General features: G+C 41.1%; 1 protein-coding gene across 2 annotated transcripts; it reads left to right on the forward strand.

Annotated features, from left to right (window-relative positions):
* Window positions 1–6,710: 6,710 nt before the first annotated feature.
* On the forward strand, window positions 6,711–14,032 carry LOC127361705 (probable E3 ubiquitin-protein ligase MID2). Of its 2 annotated transcripts, XM_051396524.1 has the most exons (6): window positions 6,711–7,079; window positions 7,522–7,667; window positions 8,399–8,453; window positions 8,569–8,652; window positions 8,804–9,049; window positions 11,287–14,032. In XM_051396524.1, exons 3-6 carry the CDS (start codon window positions 8,429–8,431, stop codon window positions 11,826–11,828), a joined length of 897 nt encoding a protein of 298 aa, XP_051252484.1. In that variant the 5' UTR covers window positions 6,711–7,079; window positions 7,522–7,667; window positions 8,399–8,428; the 3' UTR covers window positions 11,829–14,032. The 2 variants fall into 2 exon arrangements, with proteins under 2 accessions (XP_051252484.1, XP_051252483.1); XM_051396523.1 differs by having other exon boundaries at window positions 6,711–7,667.
* The last annotated feature ends 627 nt before the right edge of the window (window positions 14,033–14,659 follow it).

A 14,659-nucleotide genomic window follows, 5' to 3' on the forward strand; every position in this document is an offset into this window, starting at 1 on the left:
TTCTCCATTGCGTCATGAAACATCCGGAAGGTTTCAACCACCTCTGCATGCTTCTGCTGGAGCTGGACACACACACACAAACTGTTACAGCTGGTTTAAAAAGTATTTTGCTAATATCCTCACATTGATAATGCTAGCGTGTTGCATGTCGGTTTAGTGTGTAAGCATGCAAACATCTGCTCCATAATGAGAACTGATGAGAACGCCATTCGTTTTGCAGGCATTTGGTCATAAACCAAAGTATTTGACAGAATTTAAATTTGACAAGATGGCACTAGATTAAAAACATCAGGTGATCAAAGTTATTACAATTTATCCTTAGGGACGATGAATATTACAAGCACTCTATTTAATAATTGTTGAGATATTTCAATAAAGGATTAAAAAGTCAACCTCATGGGGGTGCTGGAGGAAAAGTCAGCAGGATCCATTGTCTGTGAACCATGAATGTCTGTACCAAAGTTTGTACCAATGTATGTAGATGTTGAGACATTTAACATTAGTGAAAACTTGATCTACACGTGGCGCTATAGGAAAGGTCAGAGGATCGCCAAAATTGCTAAAATGTATCCTCTAGTGACGCTGAATAGCTGTTTTCAGAATTTCATGGTTATTCATGTAACAGTTGTAAGTGTATTGCTCTCTGAACCACGTGGCGATAGAGGTAAAGTCAGAGGATTACCATCAAGATTCATTCTCTTTGGAGCCGGTGCAGACTTTTATCTGATGGTTGTCAAGATATTTCGGTCGGGGCCAAACTGGTGGACCAGTAAACCAGCTGACTGACATGGTGGTTCATTTAGATTTACCAAACCTCATAAATGAAAGTTCTTACTCTCACCATGATCCTGTTGCTATTGTTGTAACTGCTCCAATTCAACATAGCCATCTGTTTGAAGAGGTTCCACTCTTGTAAAGTTATCTTAGATGTAATCTTTCCCCAGCATGAACTAGGTATTCCAAGGAATACCATTCAAAAAGGCTCATTCAACATGAATAGGGAGAGGCTCCAGGCCCCCATGACCCTGCATGTCTGTGATAACCCGGTGACAGATGGATTGAAAAATGAATTAATATATTTACACAATGGTCCTTTTGATAGACTTTATATCTGATTCTGTTTAGGACCATTTTCATAACTCTATACCAATATTTGAAGGGCGTGCCTTAACTGTTGATTTAACAGTTGGCTGCAAGTTAGTATTTTGTCACTTTGACAAATTAGTATAAACATGAGAGCTTGATCTACAACCCTGTTGGCACAATGGTGCTAGTACTAAGCTTACCTGTGGGAACCTTTTCATCATTCAGTTTCATAATAGAGGTTTGAAGGAAGTGCAGTGACAACTATAATATAGATTATTAATGGAATTTGTCTCTCATCTTCCCCTCAGGACAAACTGTAATAACCTTTGTAATGAATTAAATACACAGTTGTGGAAGTTCTTCCTATTATAATGGTTTTAAAAATGGCAAACATTATGCAAAAATCTCAATAATATGGTAATTCCCTGCTACATCAGTATCATTCTAAAGTGTTTGCTTGTGCATGATTATTCTTGCACAGAGTACCACATGAGACCTGTATACTTAAAGCAATGCTTTGAGCATTATTTAGATTTAAAAGGTGCCTTTTCTGAGGCAAACATGCATACATTATCATCCATTCTCTTTAAATTTAGATGTTGTTTCTCTTGGTGGAAAATGTACTTCTGTAACTAGACTGTTGCTTTATCCTCGGCACTCTGCTGGCCCACTGAATGAAGCCTAATTCACAATTTACGGTAGCAGCTTTTTAATAAAAGATGAGCAGTGATTGCTTCTTAAACTACAATGTTGTTACAGGTAAAATGCAACCCAAAGTAGCATATTATTGCGCTGCAAAGCAAGGAAGAGCACGTCCTCTCAGTGCACAGTTTTCTGTATTCATTGATAAGTGGTGGAAGAAGAAAGAAGAGGGACATCAAAACCCGCTCATACGCTTTGTTGTTGCCAGAGTTATGGATGACAGACAAGCGAAAGTTGTGTGTACGTGCTTCAGTCAGGTGTTACTCACAGTTTTGTTTGTCCATTCTTCTGAGTTCACTGAGACACATGGTAGCTGAACAGGAGTGAACCAAGTGCAGTCCGTCTGAGTACATAACCAACGTTTCGTCACACACAGACATTTGCTCGTAAAGAGTGCACATTTATTAGAAAAGCTTTGGTGATATAAATTTAGATATTAATGCGTAATTCCTCACCGAGACTTTTATCGCCTCAATCCTTTCTGCCATGATTTTCCCTGCGGTTAACCAAAAGTCACTGGGTCTGGCCTGGACAAGAAGATGGGAGGAAATCACCCCTATCAGCAGCAGCAGGAGCCCTGGAGGAGCACACAGCAGTGATGACTGACGAGTTGCCATCTAGTAATTTTTTGCTGCAGCAACAGCAAAGAGGAGCTTATATCCCCTCCCATTTTATTGTACCCGGTCCAAATCCTGTTTAGTGAAGCACAGCAGTGCATCTCATGTTAGCTATTTCCATATCTTTCATCTTGACAAAATCCCACACACAAGTTTTGCCCTGACAAGTAGCTCTGACTACTTCTAAATATAAACATATAATATGCCCACATAATCAGTCATTTGTACAGACGTTTAAGAATGAAAGTTGGAATTGAATGAAAGTCAACAACTACTTTAGATAATATGAGGTCATATATGAGTCACTCTGTGCTCCTCATAAAATGTGGGGAATATCTTAATAGACTGACGCATTACATCACAGCCGTAGTATGAACATGATCAACATGTCTTGTTTGAATATCCAGATGTCACATTTACACCACTCTAAGTATGTAAACCACAGAGACACCAGATGTCCTCCTTTGGAAATAAGTGCATGAGTCCAAGCAGTCTACTTACAACTATAAGCCATAACCCGTTCCTGGGTGCATGGTGTCCCTTAGCTGTGGCCTGTCAACCTGCATCCTTCTTCCATTCAGCCTCATAAAAACAAGCTGAGAACGCAGAGAAGTCCTGAGACAGGTCCCAGGTCTAGTAAGATCTCCATTCAGCAGCTTTCATTTTGAATAGTGTGACAACGGGTAGGTAAACTGTGGTGTTAAGAGTACAGTGACTCAGTGTGCTCTCAGGAAACCATGACTTTTAGAACTAGTGGGCTTTGTATTTGATTTACCAACCAAAGTTAATGTTTGACAGTGGATCCTCAACGCAAACAAGTCAAGACAGCATTGTGTAGACCCAGACAGTACTAACCCAATTATGACATGCTGATATAGACGTGTAGGACTCATTGTCATAATGTTTTTGATAAGTGTAGTTTATATTTGTTGATTCATCTGTCACATACAGTATGTGTATCTTTGTTCTGAACTTTTCTCTGAACAGGGTTCATTCCTCATCACAGAAAACAAGTTTGATTTGGCAATTTTACACTTGCTGAAACTTTAACTATATCCTGACAGTAGAACACGAGACAGATCATCTGTGAATAAATCAGGTTCCTCTGATTCGTTCTAGTGCTCCTAATGGCATTTGCAAGAATCCACTAGGCCTGAACAAAAACAGCCAATCAGAGCAGAGAAAGATTGTTGAGTCTCATTCCCAAGGCATCAAATGCAGATGCTTTGGGACTCTTTGAATGAGACTCTTCAATTCTTCAAAAAATGAAATTCTTTTATTTGCTTTTAAATCCCTGAATGGTCTTGCACCGCCCTACCCCTCTGAGCTTCTACACCCCTATATACCCGCCCGCTCTCTCAGGTCAGATGATCAGCTGCTCCTGAGTGTGCCTAAAACTAAGCGGAAGCTCAGAGGGGACCGTGCCTTTGCTGTGTCGGCTCCTAAATTATGGAATGATCTGCCTCTGCATGTTAAACAGGCCTCTTCTCTGTCTGTTTTTAAATCTCTTCTTAAAACCCATCTCTTCTCTGTGGCCTTTGACACCTAGTAAGATTCCGACTGTATTGACTTGATTTCATTTCTTATTTTGATTGCTTTTTATTGCGTGGCTATTATTGTTACTCATGTTTCATGTCTTTTAATTTATTGTTGTATTTTAATTAATAATGTAATTTTGCACCTCTTGTGAGCTGTTATGTCTTTTATTTATTCTTCTGTACAGCACTTTGGTCAACTTTGGTTGTTTTAAAGTGCTTAACAAATAAAGTTGGATTGGATTGGATCCAATATTTCCAATCCTCCAACCCAAAACATGTTTAAATCTTTCTTGGTTCTTATTGGTTGTTTTTGTCCAGGCCCGGTGGATTCTTGCAAATGCCATTAGAAGCAAAGGAAAAATCAGAGGAACCTGATTTAAATAAAACGAACAGATTTTATATCTCATGTACTACTTCCAGGATACAGTGAAAATGTCAGCAAATATGACAAAAAGTTAGTTTTATAAAAGTTACCCACTGCAGCTTTAAGCCAAGGCAATTTTATATGAATACAGTGAAAAATCACGGGATGTTGTATTGATGCAGATTAGAAGTGGCAGCAGGAAAACTACAATAACTAACTACAAATATCAATTATATTATGTATTACTACCTTAAATGCTTAATCAACAATTAGGCTACTTAAGTTTACACATCCAGCTGACAGGGAGCAACATTAGCATTCATTTGGCATCTGGTTTTTGGCCACCTTATACATTTAAGTTGGATATTAACTTTGCTTTTAACTCCATTTTGATCTCCACCAACTGTCTCAGCCAGAGAGAAATAACAATGAGGATAATATTACGTTAAACACAGGAACCCAAAAGCAGATCACATTCTCGGTTGGTACGATTCCAAATGACAGGCTTTACTTGAAATTTGGGGAATGAAATGGTGAGGTGTGGCTCCTGCTATGGTGAGACTGTATGGTTAGGCCCTAGGCAGAGTGGGAGGCAGGAAGCTGCGGGCAGGTAGCTACAGCGAAGGGTATAATCCTGAGACGCGGGGAAAACAAGGCTGAAGTCTGTAGCAAAAAACACTTCTCTTAAAAGCTCCAACTTGGCCTAGAAGGTTACTCCCAGGTTTGTAGATGCAACGATCTGGCAGACAGTGGATGGAGAACCGGGGTTTAAATACTGCAGGGCTGATGAGTTGATGGCTGGCAGGTTTGAGCGGTCAGACAGGTGAGCAAGTAATCACGGAGAGTGGGAGGAGTCTAAACACAGACACAGGGGAACCAAGGAGGACAATTCTACTGACTATAACAGATAATGATAGCGTGAGATTTGGATAGGATCCAAACATTATAATTGCATTTTGCAGGTTTGAACTAGGGTGACTACTTTGGAAAAAACAATGAGCTGCTCTTGTTATGGAGCCATAAGATCCCTTCAGAGAGCCATGATTCCCTTCACTAGACAGCAATGCCACTGTCCACCCCATGATCACAGAACAACTAGACAACAACGACTAGACTAAATATGTGTGCTGTCAGAACAATTTGAAAAAAGCTCTAATCTAACAATTCTAAACAAATATGGTCCCAAGAAATGTAATGTTCAATTGTGCCTACAACTGCATCTGTGTAGTACAATGCAAAATTTTTTATTTTAAAATCACTACGGTAAAAACAGTTCTGAGATGCTGCCAAACTTCCATGGTATAATGTTGCGAAACACTATGACAACACAATTGTTGCTCCAAGGAATTCCTGTGACGCAGAACAAACACTAAGCCAGAGGGGGTTCAGGGTGTGCAAGGAGGAGTCTATGCATGTCATTTTTTCAAACTAATACCTACAACTGTCCTTGCATGATCTGCCCAGGAAGTGCTATGTTTGTTTTTTTACCATTGATAGTATTTGAAAGCCCTCCCTACACTGACCTTAGATGTGCCCCGTACATTGTAGACAAGGCAAGGAGACAATGATATGTCTCCTTTTCACAAGCTGTGAATTACAAATGGTAAATGGTTTTTTTTTTTTTTTTTTTTTTTTTTTTTTTTTTTTTTTTCTTTCCCCCCCCCCCCCCTTTTTTTTTTTTTTTTTTTTTACTTTTTTTTTTTTTTTTCCCTTTTTTCCCTTTTTCTTTGTGTTTTTTTTTTTTTTTTTTTTATTAAATCCCCTCCTTTTTAAAACCAAAACTCTTTTTTAAACAACAAAAAAATAATAAATGGACCTGTACAGCGCCTTTCTAGTCTTCTGACCACTCAAAGCGCGTTTACACTACGTGCCTCATTCACCCTTTCACACAGTGATGGCAAAGTCCATCGAACAGAAACTAACATTCATACACATTCACACACCGGCATCATGGGGTTCAGTATCTTGATCAAGGATACTTCGACATGTGGCACCAGGAGCTTGGGATCGAACCCACAACCTTCCAATTTAGGAACGACCCACTCTGCCTCTGAGCCACAGCCGCCCCCACAAAGAACTGTGACAACATGTAATCCTGCAAGTGGACCATTCATTGATAATACTGCGTAAGGGAGGCACAGAACAAACCCAGACCAGGAGGAGGAAATGTGTGTGTGTTATTTTGTCCGTCCACTGCTGTCTCAGAGGTTTAATCTAAGTTGTATGGCTCATGCACTTGGCATTAATGAGCTCTTTGTTAACATTTGGACGTGTATGTGTGCATTCAGTGCAGCACATTATCTTGCAGTTGTGCGTCTCTATGGGAAGAGCCATTACCATGGCAACACCAAGCAATGAGTATCTTTTAAAAGGCTGGGCTCCCCTCTCGCTCTCTCCCTCTCTCTACCACTGTCTCTCTCTCTCTCTTTTATCTGCTCTCAGGCCATTCTACCAAATGCACCCACAATAGTGAGCTGGGAGACAGAGAGGACAGCGCACCAGGAGGATTTCTTGATATCTGTTCAACAGAGTTCTTTATATCCCGCAGTATGCCTATGTGCTTTTGGTCTGTTAGAGAAGAGAGAATTTTGTCATTTTTACCACAGTGGGACATCTATACCCACTAGAACCTCTTTGTGATTTCAAGCAAAAGATACCTCGACAAAAAGATGCCTCCTCTGTGTATCTTATCTGGGAAAATGGATTATTGATGCTGCTTCTTTACTGACTGAGGCCTACCACTGAGGGTGATAGCTGGATATACACAGTCAGGTATTATCTCTTCATGCTGTTGGGCTTTATTATTACTTATTTGTGAAGGGAAATTTGATTTTTAAGGACATTTGTGGACTTGGCTGACTTTGTTCACAAAACAGGAAATGAGAATGTCAGAGAAGCAGTGGCATTTAAAGAATTATGTAATTGTCAGAAATGTCAGTGAAGATTTTTTATCCTCAGAGAAGACACAGGGAGCAGATGCTTTTGGATGTGGAAACAGTGAAGTCTGACAGGGAGGAAGATGAGGAGAAAGAAAGAGATTGTTTGCAGCAGTTCTCCCACTGCCCAGCATGCAACCAGGAGTATGACGTTGTGCTGATCCTGCCCTGCTCTCACACCATGTGTGGTCACTGTGTGGCAGCCGGAGAGGGAAGAAGGTCAGGTCAGCCTCGTTACCGTAGTGTCGGCCAACCTGACTGCTCTGTGCTGTGCCCAGGCTGCAGACATCCTGTGGAGCTGCCATGCTGGAACTGGTCATCTGCCACTTCCTGTCTCCCCAAACATCCCACACTGAGTCATGCATGCAGTGGTGAGACAGGCACCACGAAGGGAGGGTCTGAAGTTAACCATCACCGTGTGCAGGTGAGAAATCTGACCTAAGGAGAGAGAAATGTACAGTTGAAGCCTTGCAAAAAAGGCTAGAATGCTATAAAGAATAATAGTTTCAGCAAATTCAAACACTTAAAATGTCCTCATATCTGCTTCCAACTACATTACAGTGTGCTATAAACCATTTAATAAGTGTTTATATATAAAGGATAATACTAAACCTTTAATTAATTTATTAATTGTTTACTGTTATATGATCAAATTTAAATGTTACATTTGAAAAAACTGGGAATGTTGACAAACCATTTATCTATGCCATATGTTATATGCTAACAACAAACAATAGCAACAAATATCTCGATAACACGAGCTAATAGAGGTACTGTCAGGTACCTTTGGACAGATCCAAGCTAGCTGTTTCCTGCTAATCACCTTCCGACTGTAGCTTTATACTCACTCACAGATATGAGTGGCAAGAAAGCAAATAAGTGTATTTCCCAAAATATGAAACTATTACTTTAAGCCCAGAATCACCATCACTACTGGAAGCAAAAATACATTCTCTTTGGATACGGACCTTTCTGTGAAATCCATATAAATTTCATGTATTTGATACTTATTATTATTATTAATTGCTGTGCAAATTAAAATGTAGGAAGATTTACTTTCATTTCATGCAATCAATTTCATTCTATGTGACTTGTTTGGATTTACAACTTTTTCTTCTATTTTTAATTACATCCCACTGCTGTCACTATATTTAGGGGAACACATACTGCCGGCATGCAGGTGACATGACAGCACAGAGCAGTTCACATGGTGAGTATAGTGACGTAGTCACTGGTCCAGCCAGTTTGTAAGAATAAACCCATATGGTCCTCACTGTAAACATGGAAATCTACACTATTGTGTGCTCTCTCCCTATTTGACTCAGGCTCCAGTGCTGCCATTTCCTCAGTAGCCCCAGTGGAGGGCATTGTAGAGCTGCGAGAGGAGGAGATGGAGCAGTCTGTCTTTGGTCAGGAATGATATTTGATGCTTTTAATGCATAAACAAAATACATTTAATATAGGTTTATGTGCATCGAAGATAAGCGATATGGATTCATTTAATAAAAAGCCAAGAATATTCTCTTCTTCCATCCTCTGTTCACTTCTGGTATATCTTAGGACTATGTTTTTCTCTGGACTCGTCTACTGTCCCTCCATCCCTCCATCTTTCCAACTCCTCCCTCACCATCACCTACCATGGAGAGAGCCCTCCTGGCCCACCTCCAGACAACAAGGTCAGGAGATCAATGACTCCTGACCCCAGGGTTCTGCTGGCCCTCCCCCAGATCTGCGCTGATGTTGTCATTGCACGAGGACAGTATTACTGGGAGGTGGATGTCTGTAACAGCTCTGTCTACAGGATCGGTAAGAACTCTCTTGACTTTGTTTTGGTTGGTTCGGTGCCACTGTGTTTATGTTTCCAGAAACCCTCACTGTTAGTCAGCAAGACTGAGCCTGTTTAAGCCCACACCCGCATGTAAACACACACATCATCAGACACAATATTCATAGTGCCACCAAGTGGTTAGACCCTTAAAAGACCATTGATGATTGGTTAAGCAGCACTGGAAACAGTGATTTCCATTTTTCTTTTGTCAAATTACTTAAAAATAAAAATAAAAATAATAAAGTCGTCCTATTATCTGTAACTTGTGTTTAACTAACTAGAAACATTTCTTTTCATTTGTATCAGATATAAAGAACTGCCGCTTTACAGCTTTAAAAACATCTGATACCTCTCATTATTAGCCGTGGGCATGAACAGATTAATGATTTGAAATAATAAGTTTATATTAACTGATTTTAGTCATTAAAGTCTTGATATTGTGCCTGTCCACATTAGCATTGTCATATTCGTGCCCTTATTCTTCTTCTGGATTATCTGAATGTGTTTGAATCCACGTCATCAGCTGCTTCAGAAAAGTCTCTTTTGTGTCATCTAACAGTCATCAAAACCCCCACATTATCAAAAAGTGAACCTGAAACCCTTTTGCTGCACCACCATGTAACTGTAACTGTAAGCTAAGAGAGAGAAAGTTCTTTTGACTGCGTTAATTCCTATAATCAGTGACACATCGTCACCAAGCAAGAAAACAACATTGTTTATATCTACCTGCTATTACCTGCATACAGTGAGAAAGAAATGAGACACTCGAACAATACCTCGGGTCTCTAATCACTCTATAAACTCTTTGGAGGAAAACAATAGAGTAAGACTAAAAGTCTACAGCCAGGCGAGTGGCTCTCAGGCTGTATTTAGGCACTCAAAGTACTGTGTGTGTGTGTGTGTGTGTGTGTGTGTGTGTGTGTGTGTGTGTGTGTGTGTGTGTGTGTGTGTGTGTGTGTGTGTGTGTGTGTGTATGTGTGTGTTTGTGTGTGTGTTTTGAGTTAAATTCTAATGTCAGTATGCTAACTTGCTCACATTGACAATGTTAACATGCTGATGATTAGGTATAATGCTTATCATCTTAGAGCTTTAAAGTAATTTCCCCCTGGGATTATTAAAGTATTTCTGATTCTGATTCTGATTTAGCAGTTTTGCAGGTATTTGTTCTTAAACCAAATTACTGGACAAACTTCGACCAGGTGATGGCACTAGATATAAAGTTAAAGGATCACCAAAGATATTACAATTCATCCCATTGACAGTTTATAGTTAGTGGACAGAGAGAGGTCAACGCAGAAGTGTCTTAACCCTGTATTCTTTCTAATGGCCAGCAGGGGGCAGCTCCAAAGGGCTGCAAAAAAGAAGTCCAACAGAACAGAGCCTTATAGAGAAATGACCCTATTGCTCACTTGATGTATTAGTTCAGTGAACAGTTTCCTAGTGTGTTTATGGTCTCACTAGTTTGTTCCATACAGCATGATGTTTATTTGGTAGATTTTGGTCCCATTTAGAGTAAAATAGACGTATAGGGCGTTGCTACCTTGTGATTGACAAGTCATTCTCTGTGAGTCTGTTCAGCTCAACACATGAAACTCAGATCAAACTGTTAAACTAGGCAGTGCTGATCAAATATGAACCAAGATTCTGTTACTGTGACCAGGTGACCAGGAAATCCACCATTGTTTTCTTCTGCTACGGACGAGTTCAAGCATAGTAAGTGAGTGCTGCTCAACGCTCAGTACGCCACCACTGATGGCTGCTATATAAGCCATAATGCCAAACTCAAGGCTTTGAAAATAGAACACCCCGGCCTATGGGTGACATCACAATAGGTCCACACATCCTGAGGGGAACATAGGTACCAAAAGAAATGGAATAGTTGTCAAGACATTTCACTCAAAAACAAATATGTCAACTTCATGGTAGCGCTAGAGGGAAACTCCATGCACTCCATCCAACTGTTGCTGAGCTCTGGACCAAAGTGACCAACCCACTGACCTTGCCATCCTTAGACCCATGCCAATAAAAACAATGATTCATTTGTCAAATTGTTGGGCTAACAGAATAAAATATAGGAATCATTCAGATGTATTATGGTCGCAGAATCTTTAAAGAGTTGAGAGTTCAAAGGTTAACAATGTTGTTACAGTGGTTTGTAAAGGTTGCAAATCCAAACATGAACACAGTGAATATTTCACTTTTCTGTTTCTCTCAGGTGTGAGCTCACTGGATGGTTCTGGGGGCTGGTGGCTCCAAAGGCAGGGTTTGTCTTTTTGTGCAGTGTATGATGGGAGCCAGGAGCCGCTCTGCACTGTCCCACCTCAGATCAAAACCCTTGGGGTCTTCCTTAACATCGGTGGAGGCACCCTGAGCTTCTACAACCCTCTGACCCAGGAGCACATAGCCACGCTTCCTACCCGCTTCCACTCTGCTGGAGTTCTCCCGGCTCTGGGCCTGGGCCAGGGCCGACTGAGGCTGCGCTGCGGCCTCCCCCCTCCTCCTCACGTGTTTCTTAGTAAAGACTCTGCATACAGGGGGTCTTGTGGGGCTGGTGGAGGTCGGTGGCGCAGGGAGATTCCCTTCCAGTCAGTGAGGAAAGTGATACAGAAGTTTGAGGAGTTAGCTGTGTCAGACTCAGACTCAGGCCTGGTGTCCAGTTTTGGATCATCATGCTCCACCTTAGTTTCCCTTCCAGATCTGAGGATTCCTGGAATGTTTCCCTCTGGGCAAGCAGGACAGGAAACTGGGGCTGAATAAGAACAGCTTCTGAAAGTCTTCAATGGGAGCAGCAGCTCTTCTGAGTGGCTTGATCTTTGGCTGTCATTTGAAAGGCTAATTTTTCATCTTGAAGGACTTTTGGCTGCCTCTTTCCACTCTCTGCGTGACCCCGGACCTGCAATTGACTCTCTCCCCAGGACACGGCCCTTTCTCTCAACCAAACAACCCCCACTGGTTTGGGATCGGGCCAGAAAGAGTCCTCTGTAATGTGAAGTGTGAGGAAAGGGTGGGCTTTTAGCAGCGGGACTCCTTGATTTGTCTATGTGGGACAGTTGTCAGACAGTAGGGGTCCTACAGTAGTAGTGCGCATGTTCCTATATGTGTGTATGTGGGCACAAGCACTACTCTGAGTATGTGTGTGTGTGTGTGTGTGTGTGTGTGTGAGAGAGAGAGAGAGAGAGAGAGAGAGAGAGAGCAAGAGGGAACATTGTACAAGTGACAGGGGGTGATGACAAGGTGTGAGTACAGTCACACCAGCGGTGTTGACTCAGAGCGGCGAGGACAGGTGGTAACATGCGTTTATCCCGCGGCCTGCCTTCGATAGGACAGTAGGCCTGCCCTTTTCTGACCCTTTGAAAACCACAGGACTCCCATGGACTTCAAAAGGCGCGACAGAGAGCGGGAGAACAGAGAGGGAGAAAGAGAAAACAGCATGCATGAATTAAAGACAGCAGGTGATGACCTGGTAAAAAAGAAATGAGCTGAGAGAAGGATTCCCAACTGCTTTCATGCCTAGAAGCTCTGAATAGATCAACCGGCTCAGGCCACACCATCTGAGAACTTGTTTTAAGGTAGAACTGAGCTGCAGAAGCCAGTAGTTTACACTAGAAGTGGTGAGATTACAGGGTAGTGATAGAGCGGCATTAGTTGTCTTGGCACACTGAGTGATGAAAGTTTTTCAGTCAAGCACATGTCATTTTATCGGTCCAAAGTTGAATACAAATGTGTGTTTTAATGCCTCTGTTTGCTGAGGGTTTTCTCTGCAACTAAGACCTTCTCTTGTGTCTCCTCTTCATTGGCTTTTAGCTCCACACCCCTGGTTTTGCATGTTAGGCACAGATTCAGTTTGAGCGATTCTGGCAAAGGAAATCCTGAAAGTATAAACTTTTCCTCATTTTCTCCTCAATCCCTACGGCTCCAAGCCCCATTTGAAGAACCACTGGTGCCGAGGACTATTTATACTTGGCATGGCCGATGTTCATATAGTCTCCCTGTTGTGACCACTTGACTTATGATTAAGTAATCCCGGCCCTATTGAAGAATCCCCTCCTGCCCCACCTTCTCCTTTCCTGTCTGTCTTTCAATGACTGTGTTTGCCTTTTTGGAAGGTGTAATCTCCAAGTATTTAGTCAGACCACCCAAACTGTAAATCTCATTGTAAGAATCAGAAAAAATCCTAGCAATTAAAACAAGCATCAGTCAGAAGCAGCACTGCAGGGGCACTTTTGAGGACGGGTTGCAGTGGAGTTAGGCCAATTTTCCATTGAGCATCATTCATTTCATGCATGCACGAAATCAGTTAAGCAGCGGGTCAGACTCAGTAATAAGCGATGAGTCAAAGAGAGGCTTGTTAGACTGTCGCCTCTCAGACCACTCATCAGGATGACTGTGTGTTGATGTTTAACAGTCGAGGTATTTACCGCGCGAGTAAAAAATGCGTGTGCCGTGACCGCTGTTGGCGCAGCTCTCTCTGCAGATCTATTACCAATAAAGTGTGTGGAAGCAATTTGACTCTTGTAAACAGAAATGAGAGAGGCGTGATGCAGATTTCAAAGGGCCGGGAGGAGAGAGAGGGGGAGTTTGCCAGGAAGGATGGATAAGAGTTGAAACGCTCTGTGCCATGTGTGCGTATTTGGCAGTCTCTACTGTATGTAGTCTGGCTTTCTGTACATGAACTGTATAGCAAGGTGCAGTGGTGGAATTTAACTCTTTATTTAAGTTTGAAAGTTTCCATGTTATGCTTCTTCAAGATATTTATTCATATCTGGCACTGCACTGTATTTTTTTATTCTCCAGTCTAATTTGTTTATTTGTTATATTTTCTTATTTTTCTCTTCTATGTGTCTGTATATTGTCGTTTGTCTCTTTTATGTTTTGTCTTAGTGCCTTTATATGTCTTCGAGCACTTTGAATTGCCTTGTGTTTTAAAAAGGTCCAATAAATAATGTCGCCTTGTCTGTATATGTCTACTCCATGATATTTCAAAGGGAAATATTGTACCTTTTAGCACTCCAAACATTTATTATAGATAACCTAACCTTTTAGGAGCTTATCAAATACAATGCATTGCTGTTGTTGAAGCTCCAGTGTGAGGGTCCAGAAATACATTATAATATTCATAGGTGTGTATATTCATTAGTGTATAATCACCTGAATATATATAGGAATTTTGGTTACCTTAGAATCAGCCATTTTTACAACAGTCCACCATGTTGAACCACCATGTTTCTACAGTAGCCCAGAAGGGACAAAACGAACACTGGCTCTAGATAGGGGCGTTTGTGTTTTTTGAGTTTTTTGCTGCCACCATAGTTTCTCCTTTGCACTCGGAAGGTGAGGGTGAAGTGACGGAGTAGCAATCTGCAATTACACTGCTACATATATCTAAATCCTACACACTGGACCATTTAATTAAAGCAGCAAAACCACATAGTAAAAATCCTGTAAGTACATTTACTTGCAATAAAATGGCCCCATTATGAGTGTGTATAATCATATAACTCATAAAATACTAATTAGGGTTGCATTATAATCATAATGTTAATGCTGTAGTTTGTGAAGATAAAGCCAATTTGAACTATTTTATATAT

Source organism: Dicentrarchus labrax, unplaced genomic scaffold, assembly GCF_905237075.1.
Source record: "Dicentrarchus labrax unplaced genomic scaffold, dlabrax2021, whole genome shotgun sequence".
NCBI classification, from domain to species: Eukaryota; Metazoa; Chordata; class Actinopteri; family Moronidae; genus Dicentrarchus; species Dicentrarchus labrax.